General features: G+C 37.0%; 1 protein-coding gene across 3 annotated transcripts in view; it reads left to right on the top strand.

Annotated features, from left to right (window-relative positions):
- DEUP1 (deuterosome assembly protein 1) overlaps positions 1-12,980 on the top strand; it is a 93,671-nt gene extending 80,691 nt beyond the window's left edge. For 2 of the 3 annotated variants that reach the window (XM_037727840.1, XM_017498429.2), the window contains 2 exons: positions 2,527-2,641; positions 11,981-12,980. In XM_037727840.1, coding sequence (XP_037583768.1) covers positions 2,527-2,641; positions 11,981-12,157 — 292 coding nt within the window. In that variant the 3' untranslated portion in view covers positions 12,158-12,980. The remainder of the gene's footprint in view (positions 1-2,526; positions 2,642-11,980) is intronic. The other variant, XM_017498430.2, reaches the window with a different exon arrangement.
- Positions 12,981-14,817: the final 1,837 nt, after the last annotated feature.

Raw genomic sequence — 14,817 nt, 5'->3', positions numbered from 1 at the left:
AAATTAAGAGTTTCTAATAGTCAAAAGCCACAGTCAGCAGGTTTGCAATAACCACTCACAAGATCTCTTGGCAAGGAATGAATAGCCATCTGGAAGCCTAAAGTAAGTTGAGAATGTTCGTACCGTGGTTTTGCTCAATAAAGGAGCAAAACACAGGCTGATAGTTCTAGACCAGGAAACAATGAGTTCATGGAATAGGGAGTTCAGTGGAGTGCTGGAAGGTAAGGCTAGAAAAAGTTAAATTAGCATAGTTTGTGAAGGAATCTTGCTCCATGCTAAGGACATTACTCTTCAGCCAAGGGGAATATTAGTGGAGGGACAGGACTGGATGTACATGTCCAACAATCCTGAAAATTTTTGAAGAGTTGACTCAGGTCTCAAATGGACTGAGTTCTGCTTCACAGCAAAGCAAATGAGGCCTGCTGTCCTGGCGAAACCACACAGCAGCCTTGGAACAGGCCTGTGGAAAAGATAATTGAACAGATCAGCTTGTGAGAGGATATTAAAAGCCTTTTGAAATCATTTTTAAGATAGCTTTTAAATTGATATGCATAGCACTTTATGCAAGGTGGTTTTATGAAGTATTTGACTAGCTGTATTCTTGAAGAAGAACTTGTCAGATATAAAAATGATTTAAAACAAAAGTACTTCATAATGTCATCTTTCCTTTCAATCTCTACATTTTATTGATCTTTCAACAAAAAGAATGTTCCTATATGTTAGTATTAACACCATAACACTGTATCTGTACATCCAAAACAAAATGGATAATTAAGATTTTAGATTAATTTAGCACAAAAAATACTTTGCCTGAAATCTCTGTGAAAGAGAAAACAGAGAGATATATATTTCTTGAATCACTACTATCTTTTTTTTTCACTGTGCTTTGAAGTATAGACAGTAACCTCACTCAGAAGGTTCAGCTAAAGATTATATGCAGATGTACTATGCAAATGTTATAATTCTACTTGAATTGTGAGATGTTTCATCTTACTGTGCACATCATAAACCATGTTATTTCAGTTTAATTTGCTGTTCTGTTTCCATGGTAATTATAGTTTGGGAAAATGGGTAAAAAAAAAAAAAAGATATATTTCAAGATAAGCAAAAATGGAAAACATGTTGTATTTGTTTTTGTGTACTAATTTACAGATGCCTCACTTAACTTTTATTGCTATTTGTATGCATAGCTTTGAAAATGTTTACATAATATGAAACAAGTCTATATAAATTAGATAGTCTTTGGATAAGACCAGAGAAAAATAATGTGAAATTTTTTTAACTCTGTTAAATTAAACTATGAAGGCTTTGAAAATGGTTAATCAATACCTGTGGAGAATTTGAAACATTAGTAAAAACAAAATATTTTGTTTATTATTTTTTGTTTTGATGGGATTTTAGTTTTGATGGTCTTTGATAATTTTATTACAGCTAAACCCCAGTTTCATGAAAGATATTTATTTAATCCCAAACAGCCCATATCATTAGGACCCTTTTTGTAAAACTGTAGGATAAATTGGTTTGTTATTTGTTTTATTATTCATTTGCTTAGTCAACAAACCAAAATTCAAAATCTCAATGTTATTTTTTTCAGTCTCATTTTAGCACAAACAAATTCCACGCTTATATGACTTTCATTGAAATACTAGGGTTTTTAAGTCAAGAAAATCTGGCTTTGTGTCCAAATTCTAAAGACATTACTTCCTACCAATTTATTCTGATTTAAAAGGTAAACAATTAGATGAATAATTGAATTTTTAAACCTTAGGATCCTCATCTGTGGATAGTATCTACCATATTAGGGTTATTTTGAAGATCAAATTAGTTTTAAAAAAAATACCTAATCTTTACTAAGCATTTACTATGTGCCAGGCATCGTTTTCTAAGTGTTTTACATGTATTAATCATTCAACTCTCATAACATCACTTTTTTAAATGAGAAAATTAAAGTCACAGAGAGATAAATTTACCTGCTCAAGGTCACACAACTAGTAACTGAAGGAGCTTAGGAGATGATGTAAATTGAAAGCACGTTATAAATTATCAAAATCTATAGAAACGAGAGTTATTCAAAGACTTGTTTCACATAAAAAATAGTATAATTCTGTTAAGAAAGCCAGTGAGGTTAAGTGTAAAAGAGAACAGAAAAAGAGTATCTGTTTAGAACTGTGTAGGACAGCAGTGTTAGTGGTTTGGAGATTTTTCTCAAACTGCTTTATGTTATTTAAATAAATGACAAAAATATACAAAAGTATAATACAGAAAGGGAATCAATATAGGCAATAAGGATTGCAAAATATTTTTAACAATTATTAAGTTTTCTTCTTCGTTTTTAATCATTCTAAGTCCTTTAAATGAAATAGAAATTATTCATCAGGAAAGTCATATTCAAAGAAATGCCCAGGTAACAAGCCCAAACACTTTGTTGTGTTTTCCCCCAGTCAGACATCTGAGAAATTAAAATCCTTAGCTACACAAATAAACATGTGTCCTTGGTAGCAACAACAACCATTTCTTCTCTTTTAGACTTAGTCAAGATTGTGAGCCAAATACAAGTACAACACCTCCCTTGCCACCTTTGACATTACAAATCAAAGAAATGACAAGTCCTTTGATTAGTGACGATGAAGTATTCCCACTGGTGAGTTACTAGTTGTAGCCTTTTTTTTCTTTAATGGGTTATTGCTTTACTCTTAAACTGATGTCAGTACACTGATGTACTTAGTAGTTTGTTTGTTTTTAATCTCACTCCTTTAATAGGACTCCAAGTTGGGTCTGCGAATCATTTGGCCATACCTATCTATAGGAGGAAAAGATATAGATTATGTTTCATAAACTATTTCTGTCAATGGTTATTAACCTCTAATACAGGCCAGAATTAGTAGGGATTTTTTTAATGCATATGCTTGGGATGCACCCTTGGATATTCCATGAGTCCTCAAGAATCTGTATATTGTAAAGAGCTACAGTGATCTTTTGGACTGGTTTAAAACCTCTTTTCTATTGACTTTGCCATATGTGCAGACACATACACAAATCATAAATGGACAGCTTGATGAGTTATCACAAAGGGAATGTAAGTACCACCCAAGTAATGAACAGAACATCCTCAGCACTCCAGAAGCCCCACTAGTGTTCCCTTCTAGTCTCTACTTCTGCTTGCTCCCAACATAACCGCTATCCTGACTTTTAGTATTATCAATTCATTTTGCCAACTTGCAAATTTTATATAAATGATATATGTTATTTTATTTCTGGCTTCTTTTTCTCAACATTGTTTTTTTAGATTCATCATCATCCATATTGTTCCATACAGCTATAGTTTTTTTTTTAATTTTTGTTTCTCTATAGTCATTTATTGGATATAAATACTACAATCAATGACAATAAAATTCATTTATTCATTCTACTGATGGACTTTTGAGCCATTTTCAGTTTGGGACTATTACAAATAATGCTGCCAAAACTATTGTATGAGTGTTTTGGTGCATGTGTATACACATCCTATGACCTAGGTATTCCATTTTAGGTATATATATACATATATAGATTAGGTATATATACATATATACTAGGTATTCCATTTTAGGTGTACATATACATATATATATTAGGTATATACACATATATACCTAAAATGGAATACCTAGGTCATAGGATATGAATATGGTCAGCTTTAGTAGGTACTGCCAAACTGTTTTCCTGGATGAGCCAATGAATACTCCAACAAGTAGTGTATAAGAGTTGTCCTTGCTCTATAGTCCAAGTCTTTTTAAATTTACCCATTATGGTCAGTGTGTACTAAGGTCCTATTACGTGGTTTTAACTCATGTTTCTCTGGTGAATAATGAGCTTAAGCACCATTCATATGTTTATTGGCCATTTTGATATCTTTTCTAAAATATCTGTTCAATTTCCTCACTTAATTTTCTGTTAGATTATCTTTATTGTTATTGATTTATGGGTATTCTTTCTATTCTTGATATAAGCCCTTTGTTGCTTATATGTTGGTTTAGCCTTGTAATAATAGAAACTGGAAGTAATAGTTAAGCTATTGTGGTGGAAGAATGCTTAAAAATACTAACTTTTAAAGTTTTAGAGATCTCTAAAGCCCTGAAATGCTCTTTTGTGATCATCTCAACATAAAATGCCAACGTTATTTGAACAGACTAAAATCCACACCAATAATGTAAACGAAATAAAATTCCTCATTTAAGCTATGAGAAATTCTAAGGGGACTTTGCAAATTCTGCATCAATAAAACTTTGATCATTAAGGAGTTAAAGTAAGCACACATTTCAGTTAAGCAGTAGAAAAAGTTGCAAAAAACTCAATTGTGCTAATATCACATGGTTTTAGGATTTTTAGGATCACAATTAGTGTCAGCTCAAATATCACCTTATCAGAGATGCCTAAGCAACCAGTCTGCAATTGCACCCTCCTCTTCACTCCCTGCCCCTCATCTTGCCTTTTTTCATGGCACTTCACTCTGAGACGTTTTGTTGTTTGGCCTCCCTCCTTTAGAATGTATGCTCCAGTGAAAGCAGGGGTTGTTTTCATGCTAACCCAACACCTAAAATAGTGTCAGCACTAGTAGGCACATAAAAAGACACAGAGAGGTATCTGTTGATTTAATTTAATAACATGGGGCATCCTACCTCTAAAATTCTATGTTATTCTTTTGAGGAATTCCTAACCTCCAGAGTAACCAGGAAAGAAAATTCTCAACTCTTCTAGGAACTGGGCATGGGGAACTTAATCTGTGATGGAGGCCTTAAAAATTCTATGGCAATCCACTTTTCTAGGTCTAGTGATTTCCATCCACAACTACATTTTGACATCCACATCAGTACCATTCCTTTCAAAACCACTGCTGATCTTCTAGTTGTTAATTAAATGCACATTTTGAAATATTCCTCTTTCTGAATCTTTTTGTCTTGAAACTCTTATGCTCTCTGGCTTCTATGACACTATTCTCCACTGATTCTTCTGCCACCCTCTGGCTACTATTTCCCAGTCTGTTTCCAGGGTTCTCCCTCCTATTTCTGCCCCTTAAATATTAGTGTTCTTCATTCATAAAATAAACATGTATTGAACACCAACTGTATGGCAACTCCTGTTCTAAACATGTCTTCAAATAAGAGAGACATGTATATAGTACGGTGAAAAAAAAAGAGGAACTTTGTCAATGGATGAATGGATAATCAGATTGTGGATTGTGATAGATACATACAATGGAATATTTTTCAGCCATAAAAAGCAACTGTGCCCCAAAAAAGGCCAAAAAAAATACAACAGTGCAGATGAACCTCAAAAACATGCTACGTGGAAGAAGCCAGACACAAAAGGCCATATATTATATGACTCTATTTATATGAAATCGCCAGAATAGGTAAATGAAATCCATAGAAACAATGCAGATTAGTGGTTACCAGGGGTAATGGGGAGGAAGAAACAAGGAAAAGTGGCTTAAGGTGTACAGAGTTTCATTATGGATAATGAAACTATTTTGGAACTAGATAGAGATGGTGATTGCAAAACATTGTGAATGCACTAAACACCATTGAACTGTTCATTTTAAAATGGTTAATTTTCTTTTATGTCAATTTTATCTCAAAAACAAACAAGGAGAAACATTAATGATTGGAAATAAATGAACAAATAAGAAAATATTAAGGCCAATCATGGTGGTTCACACCTATAATCCCAGCACTTTGGGAAGCCGAGGTGGGCAGATTATTTGAGGTCAGGAGTTCGAGGCCAGCCTGGCCAAGATGGTGAAGCCCCGTCTCTACTAAAAATACAAAAATTGGCTGGGCATGGTGGCACATACCTATAATCCCACCTACTCAGGAAGCTGAGGCAAGAGAATCACTTGAACCCGGGAAGTAGAGGTTGTAGTGAGCCAAGATAGCATCAAAACACTCCAGCCCAGGCAACAGAGCAAAACACTGTCTCAAAAAAACAAAACAAAACAAAACAAAAATAGTAATAAATGCTGCGATGAAAAGCAAAGCAGGTAATGTGATAGGGAGTGATGTATGTATGGGGATTATTTTAGGTTGAGTAGCCAAGAAAATTATCGTTGAGAAAGGGAAATTTAAGGTGAAACCTAAATGACAACAAATCCAGCCTTGCAAAGATGTGGTGGAAGAGAGTTTCAAGTAAGGGAACTATAAGGCAGGAATGAGTTTGGCAGGTATGAGAACCAGCAAGGTTGGGGGGCCTTCTGGAGCTCAGAAGGGAAGACGGAGACTGGGAACAGAGAAGTCGTCAGGGGAAGTCCAGTAGGACAGCAGATCACAGGAAGGAGTTTGGATTTTATTTTAAAACAATGGAAAGCCATTGTTAAGTTTTAATTAGGAAAATACTGATCTGTTTACTCCATTTAAAATTACTCTGTTTAATAATAAACAAATATGTTTAAATTTTTCAAAAGATCACTTTAAGTAAAGAATAAATTATAGAGGGGCAAGGATAGAAGTGGAGACAACTGTTCTAAGGCTATTTCAGTAGTCTAGGCAAGAGATGATGCTGGCTGGGTAGCAAGGGAGGTAGAGCAACATATTAGATCCAGGAAATATTCTGGTGGGTGGACCAGACTTGACAATGAATTGTATATGGGAAGTGGGAGAAAGAGTGATCAAAGATGACTCCCAGGATTTCAACCTGAGCACTGAGTAGATGCTAATACCACTTTCTGACATGGGAAGATTAAGGAAGAAATAGGGTTAGAGGAGAAATCACGATTTCTAGGTTGGACATACAAGTTTAAAATGTTTACTGGACACCCAAATGTAGACATTAAATAGGCAATAGGATATGTGAATCTGATATTAAAGGAAGAGATCAAAGCTGGAAATATAAATATGGGAATAATCTGCATATGGTAGGCATTTAAGTCTATAGAACTAGATGAACATACTTAAGTACAAAAAAGAAATTATCCCATTACAAAGCCTTGGGTCATAATATTTAGTGCCCTAATGGGAATCCTCAAGGAAAGGGGGAAGGTCTGATAATGAAGAGGATGGGGCATAAGGAGGGTCCACGTCCGTTTGCAGAAACAAAGTCACTGAGAGGTAAGAAGAAATAGGATCCACAGTATAGGAGGAAGGATGAGTTTCTGGAACAGGAGGATGGCCTAAAATTCAGTTTTAGATAAAAAAGTTTGTAGAATAATGAGGGAGCTCTCCTCTGGCCCCTAGGAGGCCAGGTCACAAGGTAATGAGTAAGAAGGTGAATATACTAGGGAAGTAGAATAGAATCACCTAGCAGTATTCACTGACCACTTGATATTTATTGTCATGAAATTTAAAGTGAAACTAGTCCATGCAGCAATTTACCCCCAACCTGTTGGCTCCAGCATTCAGCTACTCCAGTGTAGACATGACCCAGGCAAATGGGTCAGCTTAATTAGGGGTGGGTTTTATCAGGTAATTAGGATAGAGACAAGATACAGGGTTGTAGCAGGTAATGAGCATAGAGACAAGATATAGGGAGCGACAAGTTGTTGAATGGTTATAAAGATGGATGTGGAATAAAAAGAGTTAGAAGGGAAGAGAGAGTATGAGGAAGATGATGGACAGTGAAAAGGAAAGAGTCTGGGCTCAAAGAAATGCTGGTGTGGGAGGACTAGATTAAGCAAGCTGGAAGGATGATGGATAGGTTGCTTTAAATCTCAATTAGTAAATAATGCAGTTCTCATTGATGATGGTGTCAAGGACATGCTAGTGGATGGATGCCTGAGATGAAGGATTCCCCAGGGCTCCATCTTTTAACTTCTTTTTCTTTTACTTGCCTCTCTTGGATAATTTCAGTCAAGCTTATGGCCTTGTCATCTATAACTTCCAAATCTATCTCTTTGATTCAGACCTGTCTTTTGAGTCCTAGACTGATATATCTCACTGTTTACTGGAGCCTGATTAAGTCTCAACTCACCTCAAACTCAGTATTATTCAAAATGGAATGCATTTTCTTCATTCATAAACTAACCAAAAATTTTTATTGAAAACACAATGGCCCAGAATCTGTGCTAGAATCTGATGAATCAGAAATAAATAAGAGGCCAGGAGCTGTGACTCACATCTATAATCTCAGCACTTTGAGAGGCCAAGGCAGGAGGATCCCTTGAGCCCAAAAGTTCAAGGCCAGCCTGGGCAACTAGCAAGGCTCTGTTTCTAAAAACACTTTAAAAAAAAAATAGCCAGGTGTGGTGGTGTGTGCCTATAGTCCCACCTACTCAGGAGGCTGACATAGGAGGATCACTCGAGCCCAGGAGTTAGAGGTTAGCTGCGGTTGTACCACTGCACTCCAGCCTGGGCAACAGAGCAAGACACTGTCTCAAAAAAATTTTTTAAAGGAAAAAAGAACCTTAATGGCTTATTTTACCTTTTTCTCCTTCTCAGTAAATGGCATGAGTGTCACTAATCACTCAGGCCAGAATCTAGGAAGTCATCTGTCTGAGATCAGGTTTCCTAGAGCCTAAGATGAGATTCTTGTGGAAGCAAGTTACTGAGGGAGTATTTTAGTATGCTCAGGAGGAGAGAGGAGGAGGCAGGGGTGGGGAGGGTAGGAAACTAAGCAAAGATGTTGTCTCAGCTACAAACTAGTATAACCTGGTGTCCCAGGGAGCTTGCCACATGAATTACACCACAGCATTGGTTCCCACCAAACAAGAAGTCTGGTATTTTATGTCCCTGTGTCCATCAATCAGCTATTGCCTCAGAGAGGGTAGCAAATGGGCAGAGCAAGGACTGCAGCTTCCCAGGTGAGGCAGGAGCCTCCAGTTCAGTGGAGGGAAGCTCTCCAAAGGAGTCAGCTGTGAGCTATTAGTAGCCAACACCCATCCAGCTGGAGAAGAGATGCATCAGCCTGGGGAAGGGGATTCCGGTAGGGGACCAACGACCATGGTCCACCTCTTGCACCACTCAGAACTACCTTCTTCCATAGCTTCCATCCAGGTATAGCTTTTCACAATTATTGTGGGCAATAATTTCTGGGAAAACTGATTAGAGGAAAGCTGGTGAGATAAGCCACAGCCCCTAATACTGCAATTGGTCCCTGACGCCTATCATTGCCTCACCCATTCTAGATTCCTCTCCCCATTAGCCAACTCTTCTGTTGATCCAGGTGGCTTTTCTTTTGGGGTGAGCCCCTAATTTCCATGCCCTTATTAGGATATGGTTTCTGTATTTGCCAATTAAAATTAAAACTGGGCATGAGGGTATCAAAAGATGCCTCAGAGGATCATCTGAGTACTAAACAATTCCTCACTGCCTCTGTTATGCAGTAGTGTTCTTACCTCTTCAGGGTGACTTAGGGTCAGCCACCTCTGCCAGTATAGGAACTCCATTCTGTGTGTCTGATCTGTTGGCAGGAGGTGCCCAAAGTGACCACATGGAGCCAAAGCTCTAAGTTTAGTGGGACTCTTACAGGTCTCTTGGTAGAATTCCACCTCTAAGAACCAGGACCTATAGACCAACAGAACCTAAAGATACATAAACAGAAAGCACAAATTCTCCAAGTGGGTTAACAGAAGTGATAGAGAGTGGAGCCATTCCTACTTCCTCCCTTTTATTCCCAGATCCATGTATTCTACCCATTGGAAACACAGCACCATAAAACAGCCATTGGTTTAAAGTCTATACCACATCCTGAAGAAAGGCACCCCAACCTCACAGGATATAATCTCCAAGCTGGTGCCTCAGCTGTGCCATCAAGAGCTCTATCATGCTAGCATCCTCTGGATAGTGCTGTGTGTGGTTAGGACCAGTGGATACCATGGTCATGGTCCCACTGCCATCCTCTTCCGCTATAAAGTAGGTACCTTTACTATTAAGCAAGATCTCATGTCTGCAGATCAGTGATTCTGTGAGCCCTAAGACAGTGGTGCAGGCAGGAAAGGCAAACACGTAGAATGCATATCCATTCTGATAAGGATACAGCATTGCCCTTTCCAAGGTACAAGGGACCTAATGGAGTCAAACTGACACCAAGAGGCTGGTTGGCCTCCCTGAAGGATGATGCCATATCAAGAGCTCAGCTTTGGTTTCTACTGTAAGCAGGTCAGACATTTAACAGCAACAGTAGCTGAATTACCCTTGGTTAAAGGGGAAACCATGGTATTGAGCCAATGTGTAATTCCTACTGGGGTAGCCAAAGACAGAGGCTGGATCAAATCATCCTGTCCACTTGCTAGATGCTGTGTCTCAACCAAGACTCAACAGCATGATAGGAATTGTCTTGCAAATAGTATACAGGTTTCTGCTACAGATGGAGTAGCCTTGTGCCAGAATCTTAAGGGTCTGCAACACAACTTTCCCACTGAAACTTGCCAGAGGCTCCGCAAGGCATTTCTCTCTACCAGAGATTCTTCTAATATGGGATCTGCCAAGTCATTTGACCAAAGTAGCAGGACTGCTTGTACCCTGTCCTGAACCTACTACACAGCTCTTTCTTTCCAGAGTTCTGGGCTTGCTCAAAAAAATTTTTTCTGTGTCACCAAATAAATGAGTCAGATTATTCAATTATTTGATTCAGGGGTGGAACATTTTCAAAGCACATAAATTTTTGCTTTACTAGGATGTTCTGAATGCCCCATAGCAGTGGACACCTAAAAACAATGTGTTAAGCCCCTATCTTTTATAGGGTTTATCTTTCACTCTCTGGAGTACATGCATCTTTCCATGCCTTTAACATACTTGCTACTTCCTGCTTATCAGGTCTCATTAACATGATGTGTTAATATATGATGTTCCATGTGATAGTCTTTGGAATGTCCAGATGGGCAAGGCCCCTTCAGAACTTATTGTGACAGCTTCATGAACATAACATTGGGGCAAAACCATGGATGTATATTGTTGGCCACCCCATGTGAATGCTAACTGCTTCCTATCCTCCCTTTTATTAGATAGAAAAAGAATGCATTTGCCAGATAAATAGTAGCATACCATTTACCCCAGGCTGTGATAGTCTTCTCTAGTCGAAATACTGTCCCTGACACAACAGCTACAGTTGAGGCTACTAGTTGGAAAGTGTTCAGTACTCCATCATTTGCATGATCCCTAGTTTTGGCCCAGGCCAGATTGGTGAACAAAATCCACCTATTAACAAGGTTCACATTTATACAGACTGTTGACTCCCTAAAGTTCCATTCTTCCTACCAAAATGAAAATCAAAGAATATAGTAACCACAGAACTGGAAAATTAAAGTACAAAGTTCCCCCAATGAAAAAAAAAGTACTTAATTTTTGTATGTGGCTTTTTAAAATGAAGAATTGTAAAACCATCTGATGTCCTTTATTCCTTAGCCACAGATTTTTATTTGTTGTAAAAAAGCACTAAACAGGTCACAGACAGTTAAATAGCATTTTCACGTCACCATGAAGGGTAGAATTGGGGCACTCATCACTGATAATTTCTCCACTATGATAGGACAAACAAGATACATGCCAGCATCACAGCGCTCCCTACTGGGGAGCCACCTCCACCCCTGAGACACATTATGCAGCCAGCCCTCTCACCTGGCTAATGCCAAGCATTGATTGGCCCTGTCAAAACCAATCCTTATTTTATTTTTTTCTATATGAACCTTCTTTGTGCAATTCCACTATAATCTTTACTTTAGCTTTTTGGAGTTGCCTATTTTCAAATGAAAATCATTGGCTTTGCAAATGATTGCAGCATGTTTTAGGCAGGTTCCATGGTGAATGCATTGTCCCTGCATTTGCGATTGAACAATATAACACTCATTTCTAGAGCTTTTGAATGTAATGGTGCTGTGATGTCTTCCTTAGTTCTTAAGGATTTCATTAGTGGTGACTGCATTACACTAGTAGTGGGAATTCGGCCCAAGATGTATTCTTTCATTAAGAGCTGCAGTGTTTAATAGTATGTCAGGGATGAAGCATGCCTGGAACAATGAAGACTTTTTAAAGTTCTGTATTCCTCATTCACTTTTCTTTCTTTCTCTCTTTAGTCTCCCCCAGATATGTCCTTCCCAGCATCTTTAGCTGCACAGCATTTCCTTCTAGAAGAAGAGAAACGAGCAAAAGAACTTGAAAAACTTCTAAATACACATATTGATGAACTGCAAAGACACACAGAATTTACTCTTAATAAATACTCCAAGCTAAAACAAAACAGACACATATGAGCTTTTAAACTTTCTTATTTGCTTCCCCCACCCCAAGAAAAAAAAAAGCTCTGGCAAAATATTTACAAAGCTGATTAATGAAACTGAGAAATTCTATTCTGTTTCCTTGAGTAAATAATTTCTGTAAGGCAGCTAGAAAATAGTAAGTATTTTGTTTGATAAAGCTGTTTGTATTTCTGCATTAACATACTAAACTGCTCTGCTGTAGAGTTACTATAAAATAAACATGACTATTCCAAAAGAAATTTTTTTTTCCAGTCTAAGGACTATTTTGGAATTAAATATGCAGTTTTTTCCACCACTTGAATCATGTATACTGAAAACCCATTTCCTCGGCAACTATACAAAATAAGGGAAAGGGAAGTGCATGCTATATTCCAGATACAAACGACTCAAAGGCAGCTCAGTTGTACTCGGTTTGAAAACTCAAGGATTTTCTAAATAAAAATATTTATTTTCAGTTACGTAAACACTCTAAAATTTATTTTTGAAAAAAAAAAGATATAGCTTTACTATTTTTACATTCACCTTTATAATGTCTTTCTGTTTCAATACACTGAAGGTTGATGAGATGTGTTAATTTACAAATTTAAAATATATGCTTTTTTGTTAGTACTAATGCTTTTTTGTTAGTACTAATTACTTCATGGACATGAACAAGATAAAAAATATAGAGCATTACTGTTGCTACATTTTCCTTTGTAATCACCTCTGTTTTAAATACAAAAAAAGAATATAAAATTCAATGGACTTGAAGCATAAATGCCAAATCTGTATAGAACAGTAGTAGCATGGCTATGAATAAAAATAGAATTTACAAATATACAAGAATATACTTTCTTTAAAAGTTTTATCTGTGTGTGTGTCTGTGCATATATATATGTGTGTATATATATATATATATATATATATATAGAGAGAGAGAGAGAGAGAGAGATTATGAAAAAAGGTAAGTCCTACTATACTTTTATGGTTTCGTTTCCCTTTAAAGATACAATCTCAACATACTGAAAGATAAACCAAAATGTCATTAGATAACAGGTGTCACTTTCATGTGAAAAATGCAGAGGATTGTAGACTTCAGGTAACATGACCACATGTATTTGTATACCTCTTGATGTCTGACGAAAAGAAAAGATGTATTTGTATAGCTCTTGATGTTTGTCTTAGTTCAGTCTGTTACAACAAAAATACCGTAGACTGGATGACTTAAACAACAAACATTTATCTCTCACAGTTCAGAAGGTTGAGAAGTCTAAGATCAAGGTGCCAGCTAATCTGGTGTCTGACGAGGGCCCACTTCCAGGCTTGTGGACAGCCACCACCTTGCTGTATCTTCACATGGCAGAGAGGAAGCATCTCTCTTGTTTCTTCTTTATAAGGCAGTAATCTCATTCATGAAGGTTCTACCTTCATGACATAATTATCTCCTAAGGCCCCAATTTCCTAATAGCATCACATTGAAGGTTAATATTTCAATACAGTCATGCATCACTTAATGACAGGGATCTATTCTGAGAAATGTATTGCTAGGCAATTACGTTGTTGTGCAAATATCATAGAGCGCACTTATACAAACCTAGATGGCATAACTACTACACACCAAGGCTATGTGGCATAGCCTGTTGCTCCTAGGCTACAAACCTGTATGGCATGTTACTGTACTGAATGCTATAGGTAGTTGTAATACGCTAATAAGTGTTTGTGTATCTAAATATAGAAAATGTTGAGTGAAATACGGAATTTTAATATTATGGGAACACCATCATATATTAGGTCCATTGAAATATTATTATACCATACATGACTCTATAAATTTTGAGTAGGCACATTCTGTCCACAACACCTTCCCATAGTATTATTCATTTAAACTCAAAATGAGCCTGTGAGGTCAGCAAGCCCAATATCCTTGTCCCTGGGAATCAGAGTTGTTAAGAAACTTACTCAGAATCATGGTAAGCAAGAGAGTCAGAAAGGAAACCCCTGGCCTTCTGATTCCTGGCTTTAGCTCTTATTACTTCCCAGTATCACTTCTTGTAAGCAAGCAGGTGGTGAACAAAGCTGCATCCACAGAAGCCAGGTTTGATGACAAAACATCAGAAGATCCAAAGCCATTATTGTACTCACAAAAACTCCATGTGGAAAAGTTATGATACTTTCAAATTATTTAGTAATTGCTAGCCTAGACATTAGGAAAATATTTTTCAGTGTTATCTTTAGAAGACAGGAAGAAGTATGTTTAGGAAAAGGGCGTTCCATAAACAAATTTGAAAACCTTCATGTCCCTAATACAAACGATGTAAACGATTAAATATACATACCTTTATAATCCCCTATGTCAAAATAACATTTCATTCTCTCAGGCTAAACATACAATTGAAAGTTCTTTGTTGAAATAAAGATCTAGGCTACAATAGGTCTCAGAACTTAGCAGAGTCAAGACAGCATGAATTTGGACTATGTCAAGAACTAATGCTGAATTTGCCCCTATGGACTATTAATACTTCAAGTCCACATGCAGACTTCTTTTAAATTATGAGTTCAGTATTCCACTTGATGTTAACTTTCTTAGAATGGTGGTTTTCAATGTTTTGCCTAACAACAGGATTCAGTGTTCAAAAGGAATCATATGCTAAAGTCCAACATCAATATACTGTAAT

This window comes from Cebus imitator, unplaced genomic scaffold (assembly GCF_001604975.1).
Source record: "Cebus imitator isolate Cc_AM_T3 unplaced genomic scaffold, Cebus_imitator-1.0 Scaffold241, whole genome shotgun sequence".
Classification (NCBI taxonomy): Eukaryota; Metazoa; Chordata; class Mammalia; order Primates; family Cebidae; genus Cebus; species Cebus imitator.
The sequence above is the reverse complement of the archived record's forward strand: the minus strand, read 5'-3'. Positions and strand labels throughout refer to the sequence as shown.